General features: G+C 38.8%; 2 protein-coding genes across 3 annotated transcripts in view; one reads left to right on the top strand and one right to left on the bottom strand.

Annotated features, from left to right (window-relative positions):
• Positions 1-19,503, bottom strand: part of ripk1l (receptor (TNFRSF)-interacting serine-threonine kinase 1, like) — a 171,643-nt gene that overhangs the window by 44,666 nt on the left and 107,474 nt on the right. The window lies entirely within an intron of this gene.
• LOC109911213 (dnaJ homolog subfamily C member 13) overlaps positions 1-19,503 on the top strand; it is a 71,915-nt gene that overhangs the window by 10,379 nt on the left and 42,033 nt on the right. Inside the window, exons 6-17 of the mRNA XM_048610279.1 lie at positions 4,958-5,020; positions 5,190-5,291; positions 5,376-5,480; positions 6,289-6,491; positions 8,464-8,548; positions 8,670-8,824; positions 8,936-8,981; positions 12,855-13,009; positions 14,918-15,119; positions 17,270-17,385; positions 17,997-18,075; positions 18,646-18,781. Of these exons, the coding sequence (XP_048466236.1) occupies positions 4,958-5,020; positions 5,190-5,291; positions 5,376-5,480; positions 6,289-6,491; positions 8,464-8,548; positions 8,670-8,824; positions 8,936-8,981; positions 12,855-13,009; positions 14,918-15,119; positions 17,270-17,385; positions 17,997-18,075; positions 18,646-18,781 (1,447 nt within the window). The remainder of the gene's footprint in view (positions 1-4,957; positions 5,021-5,189; positions 5,292-5,375; positions 5,481-6,288; positions 6,492-8,463; positions 8,549-8,669; positions 8,825-8,935; positions 8,982-12,854; positions 13,010-14,917; positions 15,120-17,269; positions 17,386-17,996; positions 18,076-18,645; positions 18,782-19,503) is intronic.

The raw sequence follows: 19,503 nt of genomic DNA, 5'->3' as shown, positions 1-19,503 counted from the left end.
CACCTTTTTTTATGCATTAGGCAGAAATTATCAAGTGATCCAGAGATGCCTGGGGCTCTTAAGCAAGCAGAAGTTTCAGTTGGCTTGAAAGTGAATGATTGAAATGGTGCCAAAGGAAATGAGTTGCCCCAAGGGCAGCTTTGGCCTGTGTTCCCTGGGGTATGTCACCCGCTGTGTAGCAAATGGGGCACAGACTGTCAAGTCAGAGTGGGTAGGTTGTCACAGCCAGTTCATGCAGGGTAGTTGATGTTTTGTCCTCTGGGTTCCCAGACTCTGAATAAGTCTTTAACATTTAGGGTTGAGATAAGAGGGAATTCCTTCACTTCAAAGGTGTCTGAATTTGGAATTCTGCTGGGTCTGGATGCTTTGCTGTTAAGCATAATTCAAGATTGAAGTTGATAGATTTGTGTACATTTAGAGGGCATAAAAGTATGGCAGGCAGGTGGTGTTGACATAGATGATCAGCATGATCTCATTGAATGGCAAAACAGCTCAAAAGGCCAAATGGCCTATTCCTCCTCTGTCTTGCGTTCTTTCACAGGTGAATCCTATTCCATGTTGACTAGTCAGGGAAGATGATTTGATCTTGAGCTACGTGATTTGTGTCACAGTGAGTCCTCCACTGTCAGATAATTGAAGTCCAAGTTAGTGCAACACTGTTCAGTGAAGCCTTATTCACTTTAAATGTCATGAGCCAGTCTGGTACAAGTTATATCGCTGGCAATATGTGCTGTATCATAAAGACGCACTTATCTTTGCCTTGGTAATTTTTTTTAAAGAAAAAGACTGTGATATTTCGTACCTTTTTAAATACCAAAGATAGTGTCTGACCAAACTTCAAAAAAAGTGCTATTGATACTGGAAATCTGAATTAACACCAAATACTCTGAGTAAGGTCTGTGGAGAGAGCAAGTAAGTTAGCTGTTCAGGTCACCTACCTATCATCGGAATATACTAGAGATGAACTGCTTCACTGCAAATACAGTTGGAGAAGAACTGATAGATCCAAAGGAGGTCTACTAGCTGTCTAATAAGTGGAAATGACCATGGGAAATGTGGCATAGGTAGAAAAGCAACCATGAGCAGAAATGTGACAGAAGAAAGCTGAGTAGACCGCTGGGACTGTAGGCCACCCAAATAGCTATCTGCACGTCTTCCATTCTGCAGATCTGGTGTCATGAACCTCCATTATCAGCTGGTGATTTCTGAGAGAAAATGGGTGGTTAAAGGCTTAAAGTTGTTAAATTCAATGCTGTCGTTGCAGAAGGCTGTAGTGTTTAAGAAAGATGGGTTGCTGCCTGTGTAGCTTGCAGTGAACTTTCTCTTGAATAGCATTAGATTGAGAGATCAGAATGGAATTTGGACCCCTTCTTTGGTTTTGTAGAAACCTCATTTACCAACTTTACTTTTGCACTGTCAACACAACCATTTAGTTATATTTTCTCTCCAACCCATCTCAAACCTCTGTCTTTTGTTTTCCTGACTCTTAATATGCTTAGCTGGGAAATCTGTGGCATTTTGGGTGTGATGAATGGTCAATGAATTGAATGCTTTTCTCTGCATTTGCTGCCTGACCTGCTGAATGTTTCCAGCATTTGTCAGTTGTTGAAGAGAAAAAGATTCCCATCCCCACCCCACCCCCAAGTGGTAATGTACATTTGGCACTAGGCTAGTTTTTTTAAAATTCGTTCACGGGATGAGGGCGTTGCTGGCTAGGCAGCATTTATTGCCTGTCCCTGGGCAGTTAAGAGTCAACCACATTGCTGTGGGTCTGAAGTCACATGTAGGCCAGACCAGGTAAAGATGGCAGTTTCCTTCCCTAAAGGACATTGGGTGAACCAGATGGGTTTTTCCGACAAGCGATTCATGGTCCTCATTAAATTCTTTATTTATTGACTTCAAATTCCACCATCTGCCATGGTGGGATTTGAACCTGGGTCCCAAGGACGCTATCTGGCTCTCTGGATTAACGGTCCAGCGATAATGCCACTAGGCCATTGGCTCCCTTGTTGTGCGATGGCAGAGTTTCATTCAAAACCTATTTATATAGTGGCTTTGCCATAATTAAGCATCAATGAAGTGCTTCACAGGACAATTACAAAACCAAGTATGACAGCAAACCAAATGAGATATTTGGTCTGATGACCTAAAGCTTGGTCAAAGTGGTTTTTGTGCCTTTATAGGTGGGGAGAGGAGTAGAGAGGATACCCCAGATCTCGGGCCTAGACAAATGAAGGTATGGCCACCACTGTGTTGAAGTAATTAAGATTGTGGATGTACAGGATATCGGATTGGAGGAGTGCAGATATGTCCGAGGATTGTGGTGTTGGATCAGATTACAGGTTGAGAGGGGTGAGGGTATGGAGACATTTGAAAACAAGGATAAGAAATTTAAAATGAAGACTTTGCATGTCTGGGATTTGGGTTAGTGAGAGTACAGGGATCATGAAAGAACTGGACTAGGTGTGAATTGAGTAGCAGAGCTTTAAGTGGCCACAGGTCCACAGAGTTTAGAACATTTTAAGTGATATTTTTCAGGGAGCCAGCTTCCAAACAGCATGAATTAACATCCATGGTATGCTGCTCTGTCTAGTGTGTTCAATTATGTGAATTTGAAATGACTGGAAGAGACGTGCTTTCAGCACTAGAAGAAAAAATCCAATGCAATTCCTTGTGGGTTTTGTTTTTCGAATTGGGCATTTTCAACTGACTCAGCTGAAACTTTAGCCTTTTTTAATATACTGATTTACTAACCACTTCTAGTCTGGTGGCTGAAGTGCTGAGTGAATGAAGCCTTATTTTACAAAGTGAATTTATTAGTAATGCAAGTTGGACGGCGCACAGTAATCCAAATGTGGCCTGGCCAGAGCCTTATAGAACCTCCAGAAGTACATCCCTGCTTTTATAATCAAGTCCCCTCAAAATAAATGCCAACATTGCATTTGCCTTCCTGACTACTGACTCAACCTACAAGTTTACCTTGAGAGAATCGTGGACTAGAACTCCCAAGTCTCTTTGCACTTCAGACTTCTGAATTTTCTCCCCATTTAGAAAATAGCCCATGCTTCTATTCTTCTTACCAAAGTGCATGACCTTGCACTTTCCCACGTTCTACTCCATCTGCCACTTCTTTGCCCACTCTTCTAACCTGTCCAAATCCTTCTGCAGCCTCACCGCTGCCTCTATACTACCTGTCCTTCTACCTATCTTTGTATCGTCTGCAAACTTAACTGGAATGCCCTCAGCTCCTTCATCATCCTAACACTGACCATTGTGGAACAACATTTGTCACTGGCTGCTATCCCGAGAAAGACCCTTTTAACCCCACACTCTGCTTTCTGCCAGACAGCCAATTTTCTATCCATGCTAGCACCCTGCCTCTAACACCATGGGCCCTTATCTTACTCGGCAACCTCCTGTGCGGCACCATGTCAAAGGCCGCCTTGAAGTCGAGGTAGATAACATCTATTAGCTCTCCTTGGTCTACAGGCTGAAATGGAGAACGTCATCAATCAATACAGCAATGGCTTATTTTGTTCCCCTCTCCTCATATTCTACCAAGATCAGACAAAAGAAAACCAAAAAACTTGAGTGATACTTTGAAGACATTTGAGTGGAATATGGCTGGAATGTTTGGCTTTCCCATGAGTTCTGCGCTTGTCATCTGATGACAATTTGCATTCTGAGCACGTGGCTAATGCTAACAACCATTCATTCTACTTTCAGCTGGAGAATTTCGTTTTGCTGGGTTTTTGTATTCAGATTAAATATGAGAAGTGAATCTTCAGGCTGGACACCTTATCTGGATTAAGCCAAAACCTAGTTCAGTAGATGAAGTTAAGAGATAACCAGGTGTAGAGCTGGATGAACACCGCAGGCCGAGCAGGAAAGCTGATGTTTCAGGCCTAGACTCTTCAGAAGGGTCTTTCCTGCTCCTCTGCTGCTTGGCCTGCTGTGTTCATCCAGCTCTACACCTTGTTATCTCAGATTCTCCAGCATCTGCAGTTCCTACTATCTCAGATGAAGTTATCTGGATGTGTTTCATGACAACATTGGCAAACAAGATTCTTGAGCTTCAGCCATGCAAAACCAGGAAATTTGAGTTGTAGCTGGGCCCTTATTAAGTACCTACCCTTTCTGTTATGCTTAGAATCATTCCAACTGTCAGAGCTGAAGCTAATGAAACTAATTTTCTTAGCAATAATCTTAGAAATAAGGAAGTCTCAGGATGGTCTCTAAATTTCATTTGATGCTTCAGAAATATTGAATATGAAGAATAAAAGAAACAGGAGCTCAAACCCTGTTACTCTGCAGTGAAAGTGACAGTTGAAATGATGGGTGTTCATGTTTTTGGGAGGGAAGCAAACAATGATCCAAGTGCTTATTTAAACTGACCACCCCTCATGGTCCTAAATATTTGTCTTTAGTACGTCAATTAATTTTAAGTGCATTGAATTCCATAAATAGACTTCTGTATAAATCTTGACTTTCATCACCCCGGCTCCCAACCCTCCCCTGGTTCTGGTAAGTTTTATTAGTTATATTATTGTCACCATATGATAGGACTTTGATATGTTTTTGAAGCTGTTTTGTTGTCACTGCATGTATGAGTGCTAATTGTTCTCCTCCCAAGTCTTTGTTGTTGAACATCCATGTGATAAAGTGTATAATTAAAATTAATTATTAATTGATGTAATCCGCAGTTTGAGTTAGAAACTAACCTAGCCAACTCCTGCTTGGGCAAGGAATATTGTTTCCTAAATTTAAGCTGAGCTGCTCATTTTGCTCAGTTTGTGAACATTGAGTAACAGAACAATTATAAACTGAGCAGCCATTTTAGTGATGCTTTATTCAAAGTAATTGTCAGGACCTAATCCTTCCATTAGGCTTTATTGAAGTGTTGATCAAGATTTCATCCACAATAAATTACAGCCAACAATGATCTTGTGTTTTGCAGTGTACAGACAAACTGGAGAGAGACCGACTAATTCTTTTCCTAAACAAACTGATTCTTAACAAGGTGAGAAAGTATCTAAGTTTCAAAATGTTGCCTGGCTCACTGTTTTTATTAAACACCTTTTTTGTGCAAGTTGGTTAAATACTTATTTGATGTGATGTTGTGTGACTGAACTAAATAATCAGTGTCATCCAAACCATTGAATTGAACATCAGGAAATTGTAATTTGCAGAAAAATGTTAAGGAAATCATGGATTCCAGTGGAGTTAGAATCCTTGTGGATTTGCTTACTCTTGCACATCTTCATACAAGCAGAGCTACTGTTCCATTGCAGGTATGCATGATTGGTTCATTTGCAAACATGCTTTGAGAATGTTTGAAATGTTTGAGAAATCATGCTGGTTATGTTTATTTTCAGAGCAATGTTATTGAAGCATCACCAGATATGAAGAGAGACAGTGAAAAAGAATGGTACTTTGGAAATGCTGACAAAGAGAGACTTGGTCCTTATAGCTTTGAAGAGGTGTGTTTTACTGATCTCTCAGACGTGTGCCATGACTGAATGTGACTATAGTCATATTCTCAAAGCTTAACACTGGTTAAGTTCTTTACATCTTCAAAGTACATTGGATAGTTCTGTATATAATTCAAAATACATGTTGCTGCACTAGTTTTGAAAGTGAATGAATTGATTCCTGACCTAACACCATGTGTGACCAAAAGTACTTGGCTCCCTTCAGCATTAGTTGCAACAAAATTGAACCAGCTGAGAAATTTCTTGTTCCAGTATTTATAATTTAATTTTTCATGGATATTTTAGCAAAAAAAGCACATTTACAGGAAAACATTGAGTTGGTTAATAAAGGTGAATTTCATTTTTAATGTTTTACTGCTTTGAAGTATTTCTCTTTCTTAGTCACATTTTCTCCTTGTTTTGGCACTCGAGGTAAATTGTTACACATTGGCATTTCCAAGCTATTTTTTGTTACAATCACTTACTTACAGTATTGCTTGCTGTTTGATTAAAGTTTAATTGGCCTGTTAATTAACTTTGCATTAAATTGGTTATAACGCTGCTTGAGTTCTAAAGGACTTCACTGCTCTCTTGAGCCAATATCAGCTGCTGAAGAAACAATTAAGAGGAAACCACAATATCAGTTGAAGTGCTCTAGTAGATTTTGGGAAGGCAATGCCCTCATTCCCTGCTCATCTAAATTATCCATGCAACTGGATGTTATTTTTCAAAATAATGAGCTCTAACTTCAGTCATTGCTTGTTAGCATTTAGTGTTTCTGTTGCCACAGCTTTAAAGAATATCTTTTCTGACCTAGATGCAAGAATTCTGGAAAAACGGTGTATTGACGCCAAAGACTCGTTGTTGGGCACAGGGCATGGATGGCTGGCGGGCACTGCAGGCAATACCGCAACTAAAATGGTGTCTTTTAGCCCATGGGCAGGCTGTGCTGAATGAAACTGACCTTGCTACTCTTATTCTAAATATGCTCATTACCATGTGTGAATATTACCCCAGCAGGTATGAAGGTGTCTTCATTTTGACATTTGTTTTGACATTCGTTTTAAAGGATTTATTTAGAAGAGCAGAGGCCTAGTTATCAAAATAACTTGTATGAATGATCATAGGCACAGGAGGATTTGAAATGATTGCAAGGTATTCAATTGGGTACGCAGAGTTATAAACTTCCCAAGAATATGGGAGACTGAAGAGGGAATAAATGCCGGGAAGGTCACTATTGATAAGTGTGAAGTAATAGTGCTTAAGTACTCCCCAAAGTGATATTTTTGATGGAGCAGAAATATGGCTGTGCATAAATAAGTATAAACTGATTAATTGAGATTATTTTCTGGGTTTTACGCATAAATAATGAAAGCAAGAAAATGTTGAGTTGATTGTGTTAAATCGCAGTTGATGCATTGACTGCAATTTTGAGCACCGTATTCTTTGGTAAGATGTAAAGTTTGAGAAGCGTACAAATTAATTTTAAAGGTACTATGCCAAAAACCTATTGGAACAGGAGAAGGTTAACAGGACCTAATATAGATTTTAGAATACTAAAAGTTATGATGATTGATAAACCAATTGAAACAATTTCACTCATCAGAAGGAAATTGTTGCATTTGTTACACTTCATGACCACCAGACATCCCAAGACTCTTTATACCGAATGAAACTTTTTTGAAGTGGTAGTGCTGTTGTAATTTAGGAAACAGCTGCCAATGGGCATCTAGCCACCTTCAGCCAGAAGTGCTAATGTATTTTCATTGTAGTTGATTGTTTTGCTATGCTGCATTTGAAGTACCCCTGGTGCCCTCAGCCCCTCTATAGGAGAGAAAATGTGCCTGCACTTTTATGATAAAGTCCATCACCATCCGAAGTCCCACCTCCAGTGTCTTTTCATCTGTGGGGTTCTGAATTTGCTGTGAATTGTGGCCAAATGTATCATCATTTGTGGACCATAATGTATATCTTATTGGGAGGAATGGTAAATGGCTGTAAAGTAGGTCTCATTTTGATTTTTCTATGGTAGTGTTTTTCTCTTTATTTTATTATTATCCCTTTAAGCTGAACTCGGTCAGGTTAGCGAAATGTCTATGAATGGAAACTTCTGCAGTTTGTGGAGGGACGTTGTGTTTTTGAGGATTACCATTAGTTGTAAAATAGACAGATTTAAATCTTACAGACAGGCAGTGGTATGCTAGAAAAACTCTCGGGGATAGGTAAAGAAAAGCTGGCAACTGCATTAATGATTGCCATCAAGCAGATTTGGAAGGTATGAGGGGGCAGGAAAATTAAAATAATTGAAAATTATGTTACACATTAACAATGTATTCTCCAGCTCTGCTCGTGACTTGACAGGAAAAAAAAATGCAGCCAAACATTGGTAATTGATGCTACTGTTCGAGAGGTGACTTGATAGAGGTGTACAAGATGATGGGAGGTATCGATAGAGTGGATAGCCAGCGACGTTTTCCCAGGGCGGAAATGACTATTACGAGGCATAATTTTAAGGTGATTGGAGGAAGGTATAGGGAAGATGTCAGAGGTAGGTTCTTTACACAGAATGGCCGGTGGTGGTAGGGGAATCAGATACATTAGGGACATTTAAGCGATAGGCACATAGATGATAGATGATAGTAAAATGTAGGGTATGCAGGGTAGTTTGATCTTTGAGTAGGCTAATAGGTCGGCACAACATTGTGGGCTGAAGGGCCTGTACTGTTCTATGTTCTAGTTCTACTTTTGGGCAAATTAAATAACACATTAGTTATCAATTTTAAACCAGTTGGTTAAATAGGCATCAACTTCTGGGTGTCCCAATGCTACTAACATAACAAAGCCAAAGATAAAGACAATGGAAAACGGAAGAATTTTCATGTCATTGAAAGCACTTTTTTAAGTGATGCTGTAATGTGGCAGTTCTGTATCAGTGTTTGTTTGTAATAACTCTACTTATGCATAAGCATGTCAAACATTTTTTGTATTTCAGGGATCAGGACAATGCAATCATCAGACCCCTACCCAGAATTAAACGGCTGCTTACAGACAATACATGCCTCTCTCACATTGTTCAGGTACACAGCAGTTTTTCCCAAGCAGTTCCATCTTTTTATATTCATTTTGTTTTGACCTGATGAGATGAACAAAATTAAATATACTTGAGTATTGATTCACTAAATCATCTTTTTATTTTAGCTGTTGGTTACTTTTGATCCAATCCTGGTTGAGAAAGTTGCCAACTTGTTGTACCATGTGATGCAAGATAACCCACAGTTACCTCGCCTTTACCTTAGTGGTGTGTTTTTCTTTATAATGATGTACACGGGTTCCAACGTGCTTCCAATTGCAAGGTAGGAGCATCATCAAAAATTCTAACCGGAAAAATTATTGGTCTACACAAGTATTTTTGATCTGGTTTGCACAGCTCAATGAAATTTATGAAACTTTTTTCTCCTATTTAGGTTTTTGAAGTATACTCATCTGAAACAGGCATTCAGATCCGAAGAGGTCAGTGTAAAATAAATTGCTTGCAGTGACTCAAGCAAAGAAATAAACTTTGTTTTAAAAACAGGTCATATTACAGAAGGTGAAGTTTGGGAGGTCTTAAAGAATATAAAGGTGGCTAAATCTCCAGGACCTGCTCAAATGTATCCCAGAATGTTGTGGGAAGTAAGGGAGGAAATTGTGAGACCCCTTGCAGAAATATTTGCATCATCTATAACTACGGGGGAGGTGCCTGATGACTGGAGGGCGGCTAATGTACCTTTGTTTAAGAAAGGTTGTAAGGAGAAACCGGGGCACTATAGACCTGTGAGTCTGACTTCGGTTGTGGGTAAATTGTTGGAGTGATTATAAAAGATAGGATTTATGGACATTGGGAGAGGCAAAAATTGATTAGAGATAGTCAGCATGGTTTTGTGTGAGAGAAATTGTCTCTCAAACTTGATTGAGTTTTTTTTTGAAGTTAGCAAAAAGGCGGTTGATGGCAGAGGAGGAGACGTTTATTTGGATTTTAGTAAAGCCTGCAACAAGGTTCTGCCTGGTAGACTAATTAGTGAAGTTAGGTGACATGGGATTCAGGTGAGCTTGCCAATTGGATACATAATTGACTTAATGGCTGGAGATAGTAATGGTGGAGCGTTGCTTTTCGGAATGGAGGTCTGAACAGCGGTGTTCCACAGGGATTGTTTCTGGGTCCTCTTTTTGAATGTCATCTATATAAATGGTTTGAGTGAGAATATAGAAGGCGTGGTTAGTAAGTTTGCGGATGCCACCAAAATTGGTGGCATTGTAGACAACCAAGAAGGTTTTCTAAGAATACAAAGGGATCTTGATCAAATGGGTCAATGGGTTGGAAAATGGCAGATGAAGGTCAGTCTGGATAAACGCAAGGAAGCGTTTGTTGTACCAGAATGCAAGGGTAGGGCTTATACAATTAATGGTAGGGCCTTGGGTAGCTCTGTAGAACAGAGGGACCTAGCGGTGCTGGTACATAATTCCTTAAAGTTTGTGTGACCCATAGACAGGATGGTTAAAAAGACATATTTGACAAGCTTGCCTTCATTGCTCAGTCCTTTTGAGTATAGGAGTTGGGAAGTTATGTTGAGGTTGTATAGGGCATTGTTGAGGCCTGTTCTGCAATACTGTCTAGTTCTAGTCGCCCAGTTAAAGGAAGGATATTATCGAGCTGGAGAGGGTTCAGAAGAGATTTACCAGGATGTTGCTGGGTATGGAAGGTTTGAGTATAAGGAAAGGCTGAATGGGCTGGGATTTCTTTTCACTGGAGCATGGGAGGTTGAGAAGTGACCTTTAAAGAAGTTTATAGAGTAATGAGAGGCACAGGTGGAGTTAATGGTGGTTCTCTTTTCCCTAAGATGGGTAATTTCAAGACTAGGGCACACATTTAAGGTGAGAGTAGAGATTTTAAAGAAGACAAGGAAAGTGTTTTCTTACAGAGGGCTGTTCATGTGTGGAATGAACTTCCTGATGAAGTGGTGGATGCGGGTAGAATTAGAACGAGTAAAAGACATTTGAATGGATAAATGAATAGGAAAGGTTTGGAGGGATATGAACCAGGAGCAGGCAGTTGGGACTAGTTTAGTTTGGGATTATGTTCAACATGGACTGGTCGACCAGAGGGTCTGTTTCCTTGCTGTATGATTCTTTGTGATTCAAGTTTCAATCAAATTTTCTTTCTTGTATTATTGCTTTCTTCTGAACCTCCGTTCAATTATTGCTATGCCTACTCTTTTTCCATATTTAATCATTTTGTTTCAAGATATCAACTAGCCTGTTAGGTAGAAAAGTAATGATCTTGGGTGCTGAGCTTTCCTCATTTTCCAACCCCTGTGTTTCAGCAAATCACATCCTAGTGATGCTGCTGTATCTCATAATGTGGCCTTTCTTTATAAGGGGCAAAAAAAATTAACAATAGAGTGCATTTCTTCAATTGGCAGTATAATTATAAAACTTTATTATTACTTGAAATCCTTTTGTGCAACATAGTGCTTACAATTATTAGCAGAAATCCATTTTTGTGCTTGCCAGTGTGAATTAAACCATCAAGGTTAATTTAATCTGGCTAACCAAGTTGTTTCTCAAAAAACCTTTCTTAAGGTAGCATTTGTTACCAGTTTCTATTTCATGACAAATCTGAACTCGTTTAGTGTAAATCATGGTATCCACAAGTCCTCAAAATATATTTAGAGCCATACTTTGCCACTACATCATATTCTACATGGCTGTTTGTGCTTGTAACTCAACCTTAATCAACTCATTACTGTTTTAGATAACGCAGTGTATTTGTATTCCTCCTTCACCCAGTCCTATTTGATATGGTAGTACTATACAGCATTCACTACTTTCAGGCACATTATTCCCCCCTCCAGTTTTTGTATTTGGATTCCCATTTCTCCTACATCTGAGTGAATCTCTTTCTGAGAGCACTGGTACCAGCTCTGTTGAGCTACAACATGAGCTTTTTTGAATAGGTCCACCCTGCTCGAAGCTAGTCTGAGCTCCCAAGACTATGAAGCCCACCTTCCTGCACTAGGCTTCAATTCGCACTTTAATCCTCCCTATTTTCCTGCTCTACACATATTACATGTGGCACTGGGTGTAATCCAGAGATTACTACAAAGTTCTGCTTTGTTGCTTGACTCCTGAAAGTCTCACTGCAGGGCCACAATATTTTCCCCTTATATATAATAGTATTCTGAGAGGCAGTATAACTTCTGGCTCAGTTTCTTGCTCCTGCAAAGTATTCTGCACCTGTGATCACTTTTATACTGGGAATGTACCATGCAGGTCTCCTGATGCATACTGAAATGTTTGTCTGCCCACTAAGTATTTGCTTTTTAGTGCCATGATCTGGACTGTATTCCTTAAAGATCTAGTGTTGAGTAGCAGATTGAGAGCAGCACAAACCCCAAAGACTCATGCCTTGTTGTCCTCTTCTGGATGGCCACCCATTTAGTATTCTGAACATGCCTGTACCCTCGCATGTGCGTGTACGTCCTTGTGAAGTGTCAGGACCCAGAATGTGCGATCTTGGAAACTTGCAGCCTCCCTTATTCTCTGTAGTGACTCCAGCTGCTTCTCAGACTTGGAAACCCTGAGCACAAGCAGCTGGAGAAACTTCCTTCACAAATAACCAAGCCAGTCCCCCGAAGGCACCTCAAGTGTCCTGACATTTTGACATGAAACCGAAATTTGCAAAGAATGGTTTTGGCTGCCTGTCCATAACTACTACTTGGATGAGACCTAGTACAACATTGACCCAAGTGTATTCCAGGACAGTGTTACATGTGCTCCTAATATAGGACTTTGGCTTTTGACTATTCTTTCTTCACATGGCCAGTATTTTCTGTTCAATATTATGACTATTAAGTTCATTTTTAATCTATTAATTGCTTCCAATTCTTGGCAACTTTGGAAAGATCCAAATGCAGTATTGATTATGGCACCCATTAATCATGGTGATTCTGTAAACCAGCACTGTTTATAAATGATCTAAAAGCAAAGTGTTGCAGATGCTGGAAATCTGAAACAAATGCAGAGACTGCTGGCAAAACTCAGCAGGTCTGTCAGCATCTATGGAGAGAGAAACACAGTTAATGTTTCAAGTCTGGTATGACTTTTTTTGGAACTGTTCTGTAGTTCCAAATAAGTCATTTTGGAATCAGTGTTAACTGTTTCTGTCTTAACAGATGCTGCCAGAATTCCTGAGTTTCTCTAGCATTTGGTGTATGTTCACTATTCATATATAAATGGGTTTAACCCCATTCTAGCATTTCTCTCAATTCTAGGCTAAAACCATGTTATAAGCATCAAGAAATGTTACATTTGCCATTTCCATCATTCTGTCTCCATTCTATGCAGGCAAAAGGACAAGATCTAGTACAACGGAGTGTGCTGGGACACATTTTACCTGAAGCAATGGTCTGTTACTTAGAAAATTATGAATCTGAAAAGTTTTCTGAGATTTTTCTAGGTGAATTTGACACTCCAGAAGCAATTTGGAGCAATGAAATGAGGTATTAACTTAATTTCCATACTGTCTAATCCACATTTTCCTAATCAGTCTACTATCAGTGTGTTGAATTTGAAAATGTTGCTGAGTTGAAGCTTTGAAAATAAATTTTAGAAACTAGTCCTCGGGACAAAGGAGCATATTTCCAGGCGCTTTTTATAAATGAAGACCAAGTATGGCAGTTTCATCAGGATGAGACAAATTCATTGGTAACTTGGGCTAGTTATTTTGGTTAATCTGAATAATGTTAATATGTCTAAGATTCTGTACAATCAACTTCCTAACACTTGATTAAGAAATCTTAATTAGTGTTTGCTTTCTGTTGATCTGTCCATCATAAACCCAGAAGCATCAACAATTCAGAATAACTTGCATTGAGCCAGCTCACTGGAGCTGTAAGTATCTAGTGATTGATCTGTAGTGTCTGACATCTAAGCTATGTAGTGACACCAGATCGTTTTTGTTACTCTGTAGCAATCCATCCACATCACACGCCGCTTTGTCTTCTGGCCTGTTTATGGTGAGAAACTAGCTAAAGTCAAACAAACCCTTTCTAGTCTGATTTTTATAATGGCACATTGCTTCATACTAAGCAGATTTCGTCAATACTTCTGTTCAGTAATTTTCTTATTGCTCCTATCCTAACTTGTTTACTGTTAGTTATTACTTAGTTCTGCAATCATAGATTTTACACTTCACATTCTTAGTCTAATCTGCTGCTTCTCTTCCATGGGCATGAGATTCATGGTAAAACCTACTGTCATGACTTGTGCAGATTGTTATGTTTATTGGCAGGCAGGGCCTACTTTACAATATTAAACTGCTAAACAGTTGCAAATTATTGTTCTGCTTCGTCCTATTGAAGTTTTTGTTTCTGAAAAGCAGGAATGTCCTGTTAATGTGGCCTTGATCACTTGTCTGACTTTTAAACTTGAGCTGACACTGCTTTCCAGTAATGTATTGAATTTTTGCCATTTTATGTCAGTGTTAAACTATTTTATTTTTACATCTCAAACCTACAACATTTAGACAGTATATTATTCAGTATGAGGGAACTTGAATACTGTGGCAGTGAAAAGCAGTTCCGTCCAGGATACTTAGAACTTGAGCACTTTTGGCATTTTATCAAGCCACTTCTTAAAAATCTTAATTTTGCTCCTGTAAATTGGTTTGGAAAGTTACAGCAAGATTTAAGAAATCATTTGGAACTGATGAAAAAGGAGCATTAACTCTCCACATTTGAGTCTAGGGTAGCGCAGTACATTGGGCTTTGGTATGAATTCAGAGTTAATAAGTTGATACACTTTACTTCTTCTGATTTCAGAGGGTTCAATATGAAATTATCTAGACGGTTTTACACACTTCCAAGTGGCCCAAAGCAGTACAAAACTGCCTGTAATTTTTTTAAAAGGAACATTGGAACATGAAGTCAGTGTCATGCTAATACAATTGAGACCTACTCTTCTAAGCTCTGCTCACAATACTGCAGGAATGTTTAACGCCCTGTAGCTATACAACACTAGAGTTGAAATTGTTGTTTTGGACCACCTAAAATGGGAGTGTTACATTACATGCTACTGGCATCTCTCGATTAGAGCTTGAAATTGATTAAACTTTGAACGCATGCTGAAAGCTTCTTGGACGTGAAATGTAAAACCAGGCACACAATGCCGAGCAAGTCAGGCATCAACTGTAAAGAAAGGAGAAATTGTAAACCTCCATTTAACATCTTTTTTGTTTTACTGTTGCTGCCTGAGCATTTTCAGCTTATTGTTTGCAGATTTCCAGAGTCTGTATTTGTTTGGTTTTAGGGTGCAGTGAATGTAGGTCAGCTGGAATTAACTTTGCAAGGCAGTACAGTGGATAAAAGTGTAAGATGTCTGAGATTTAACCAGTCATTCTTTTCTGATAGACGTTTGACGATTGAGAAGATTGCTGCTCATTTGGCAGATTTTACTCCACGCCTGCAAAGTAACACCAGAGCATTGTACCAATATTGCCCTATTCCTGCGATCAGCTATCCCCAACTAGAGAATGAACTCTTCTGTAACATCTACTATCTTAAACATCTCTGTGATGCAACACGTTTCCCTGATTGGCCAATAAAAGATCCAGTAAGTTTTACTGAAATAACTTCTGTAATTTATATCTCTCAGGATCAATTTCTTTTAAGCAAAATTGGTCAAGAAAGTGCCAAAACCTTGAAGTATATTTCTGCATAAAGTGTTTGCAAATGGGAAACATGTAGCTATGCTGATTTTGATGTAGATTAACAATTTTTACATTTGCAGGACTGGGGGATTTTATTTTTTTAATCATTCTTAAATGTCCTCAAATATGATTGATTGCCAGCTTGAACTGCCATTGTCTTTATTGTGAGATCATTCCCATAATGTCAGCTACTTCCAGATTTGTAGCTTGAACAGCGATGTGTTCAAGTCAGGGTGGTGTGTGATTGTGATAATGGTGTTCCCATGCAGTTGAATAGAATAGCAATCTATTGTCACTTGTTGGTCTCAGCCCCTTCACACTGGAGATTGTGGGTTTGAGGGTGCAAGTTATTTTTATCCCTGGTTTTCTTTCATTTCAGTATGTATGCAATTCTGATTGCTCCGAAACACCAAATAAATTTCAGGTGACCAAGCCAATCAACTTTAAATGGAGTAATATCCTATTTTGATCTTATTTCTGATCAGATTCCTACCACTGTAAAGTTTCATTCTTACCTAAACCTTTAAATGGTTTTCATCTAATAGTATAGACATTCTCTCAACACCATTAATCTACAATTAACATAAAAATATTTAATCATCTGAACAACTGGCTTATAAAAATCTGGAAGGTCTAATTACAGATTTTGAGTTAGTTTTAGATACTCCCCATTTTTTCGTCTAATTTTCTTTGTGCAATTCCAAAATCCTAGGGACTGTGCACTCCTCTCTTTGAATATAATCCAACAAAAATTGCTGTTAGATCTTCCTGTGGCAACTGGTTTAAAACTGGCAGGTTGTGCTTGTACCATTTATCCCCTCTGAACTTTATCCTGGTTTGGAGCTTTTTTGTTGTTTGGGACAATTTTAGGGAAAGTCATTGCTCGGAGCAGTAAATTGCCCAATAATGTGAAGAGATGGATGTTGGCCATTGGTGTGAAAAGTTGACCTCTTCACTGGTTTAGAGACCAGCAACAATCAGTATTGGCTTTAAAAGATCTGGTGTTCCCAATGGTTGAGAGTTTTGTTTTGCCCTTTTCCAAGTTAACATACTGCTGACACATGCAGTCGCCCTTTAGATAAACCACTTTAGAGCTGCTTTCAGTTTACAAAATTTAATCTAATTACTATTGTCATTGCATCCCATCAGTAGTTAGTCATTCCCCAATATTTTTGGCACCAATCTGTATTTGAACAATGTACCTTTTCTTTCAGTTGTTAATGTGAACCTCTATAATCCCAGATAATTGCATTTTTCACTTCTTTTTTATGCTCCTTGCAATGTTGGTAAACATTTTAATTAAATTTGGATATGACAAAGCATGTACTGGCCACTACCTCAAATCAAATTCTAGTAAAACAAGTCAGGCATCTGGCTAGGAAAAGATGATGCATTTAACCCATTAACTGTTGTCTGGTGTGGGCATCTGCCCATGGTGAAATCAATGTGTTACACATTTAAATAAGATGTATCAACCATTTGTTTTTGTGCTGCATCGGTAATCAATAGAGGTGGTGCAATCAAGGTAAACTTGAATATGTCATTTAATGGATCCAGTTAAATCTAACACCTCTTAAATGGGCAGGAAGTTTCAAACAAGCAACATTAGTCTGAGATTGAGACATGGCACTTGCAGTAACAGCGTGACAACCATGTAGCCAACTTGAAGATGACTGTTCATTATATGGAAACTCGTTACTTAAACTGGGCAAAAAATGAATCTTTATACTGAATTAGCATGTCCAGGGCTTGCCACTAAGTGTTTGTAATGCTTTCCTGAAATTGCTAAATAGCTAGAACCAATGATTCTACATAGTCCGGTTCATGCATTGTGTCCACTGCACTATATTTTTTAAAAAAAAGTCACAAGAAATTTCCTCTACATCGGATGATTGGTATTTCGCTCTTTCATGTTGAACGTACTTTCAACTATGGTGTCAAATCGCTTTAACGCCACCTAAGTAGTAGTAGAACAAATCTTGTTTCAGTAAGTAGATTTAAAATCGTAACAAAATATGGGAATTGTGAACATTTTGTTCGCCTGTGTATTTAGGTAAAATTGCTCAAAGACACTCTTGATGCCTGGAAAAAAGAAGTGGAAAAGAAGCCACCTTCAATGTCAATCGATGAAGCATATGAGGTTTTGAACCTTCCAAAGGGACAAGGAATGTGAGTATTTGTGGCTGATAGCTGCTGAAGCTTCCATTAAATCAGCATATTTATAAATACTCTCTTAATGGAATGTCCGTTTGCTAAGCAGGCACTCAAATCCTGCAACATGATTGCTTTCCGTGAACCTTTAAAAAAAAAAAAAAAAGCCCAAAACTGGAGGGCAGGTGTTTAAGGTGAGGGGGGAAAGATTTAAAAGGCACCTAAGGGGCAACTTTTTCATGCAAAGTGTTGTGCATGTATGCCAGAGGAAGTGGCGGAGGCTGGTACAATTACAACATTTAAAAGGCATCTGAATGGGTACATGAATAGGAAAGACTTAGAGGGATATGGGCCAAGTGCTGGCAAATGGGACAGATTAACTTAGGATATCTGGTTGGCATGGATGAGTTGAACCAAAGGATCTTTTCTGTGCTGTGCAACTCTGTTATAAACACAGGAATTGTAAGTTTGTTTGTGAAATGAGCTTTAATTTTATATCTTTATTGGATTTTGAGACTTGATGGTGATCCAAAAAAAGGAACTATTTTGGAAGACTGAATAGAGATTCTTTACTTTCTGGATGAATATTCATCACAAGTAATGTGTTGCGCCATTAATTTTCTTGGTAGGCATGACGAGAGCAAAATCAGGAAAGCCTACTTCAGACTTGCTCAGAAATATCATCCTGACAAAAATCCTGATGGCAGAGTAAGTCCTGTTTAAAGAATAGAAATAAACTTACACACTTGCCTTGAAAGAATGTTTGTAGTCACAGGGATGCCTTACTTTATTGTATGAAGTGTTGAAATATAATAATCTGAAGTTGGCAATGCATTTTATGTATGCTGACTCAGTGATATATATAGCCAAGATTTGATTGCTGGTGATCTTGTTTTTCACCTTCAATGTCAGTTATATTCTTATTTCTAAATGACATTCAATAAATGTAATTTATTACCACAACACTGTCTATTGATATCATGCCTTTAATGCAGTAAAACATCCCAGGAGTCTTCACAGAATTGGATATCAGTTCATGTGAAATGTTAGGGTGGGTAACCAAAAACTTGGTCAAAGTGGTAGGCTTTGAGTAGCATCTTAGAGGTGGGGGAGAAAGAGAGCTGGAGAAGTGGAAAAGGAATCCCGGTGCTTTAGGCCTTGGCAATAACAAACTAGTGGCAGCAGTGTCAGTAACCAGAGGGTACTATTTGAAAAATTATAGAATTTAAGATTTCACTCTGCAATGTTAAATACCTTCTATATGGTTTTATTTTCCAGGATATCTTTGAAAAGGTGAATAAAGCTTATGAATTCTTGTGTACAAAGTCAATTAGAATGGTAGATGGACCCGATCCAGAGAACATTATCCTCATCCTGAAAACGCAGAGCATCCTCTTCAACAGATACAAACAGGGTAAGGACAGCTTCCATAAGAATTGCAGAAGTGTTTTTTGTTTTTTGAAACAACTTGGCAAATGTGAGCTATTTTCTGCCTGGGGAGATTCTGAGGTAGGGCTGGTGGGGATAAAAATTGAATATTCACTGGAGCCTCTAGCCATAATCTTCCATCATACTTAGATACAGGATGGTATCAAACAACGGGAAGGTTGCAAGTGTTACATCTCTATTCAAAATGGAGAGAGTGAAACCTGGTAATCACAAGCTAGTCAGCCTAGTGTTGTTGGTGGTAAAGCTCTAAAAGACAGTAATTCAAGAGAAGATTGATTTGCAGAGTATGGGTTAATAAATGAGTCAGCAAGGATTCAGTAAAGTTTGTAGTCATTGTTTTAATAAATTGATTGCATTCCTTACAGTAATGGAGAAGGTTGAAGGAGTTTGTGTGTACTTTGCCATTAAGAGAATTCGTCATCTTTAAGGACTCCATGCGCTGTGTAAATACAATGTTGCAATGCTGCCCGGCAAGTCACACACCAATTTGTTTGCTGTAATTGCTGCCTCACAACTTCCAATGTGGTTTATAGGTTTAAGTAAACTATCCCACCGAGTTGATCAATCCCTGATGAGCAGTTGACCATTAGACCAATATTATTAACATGACATGGAGGTGCTCTGGACTTCTTTTGTGCAAGAGACCAGAAAAGACTTGGTTGTTTTTGGGCAGACACAGTTAATGGC

Source organism: Rhincodon typus, chromosome 2 (genome assembly GCF_021869965.1).
Source record: "Rhincodon typus isolate 14 chromosome 2, sRhiTyp1.1, whole genome shotgun sequence".
NCBI lineage: Eukaryota > Metazoa > Chordata > Chondrichthyes > Orectolobiformes > Rhincodontidae > Rhincodon > Rhincodon typus.
This window is presented reverse-complemented; position numbering and strand designations above follow the sequence as displayed.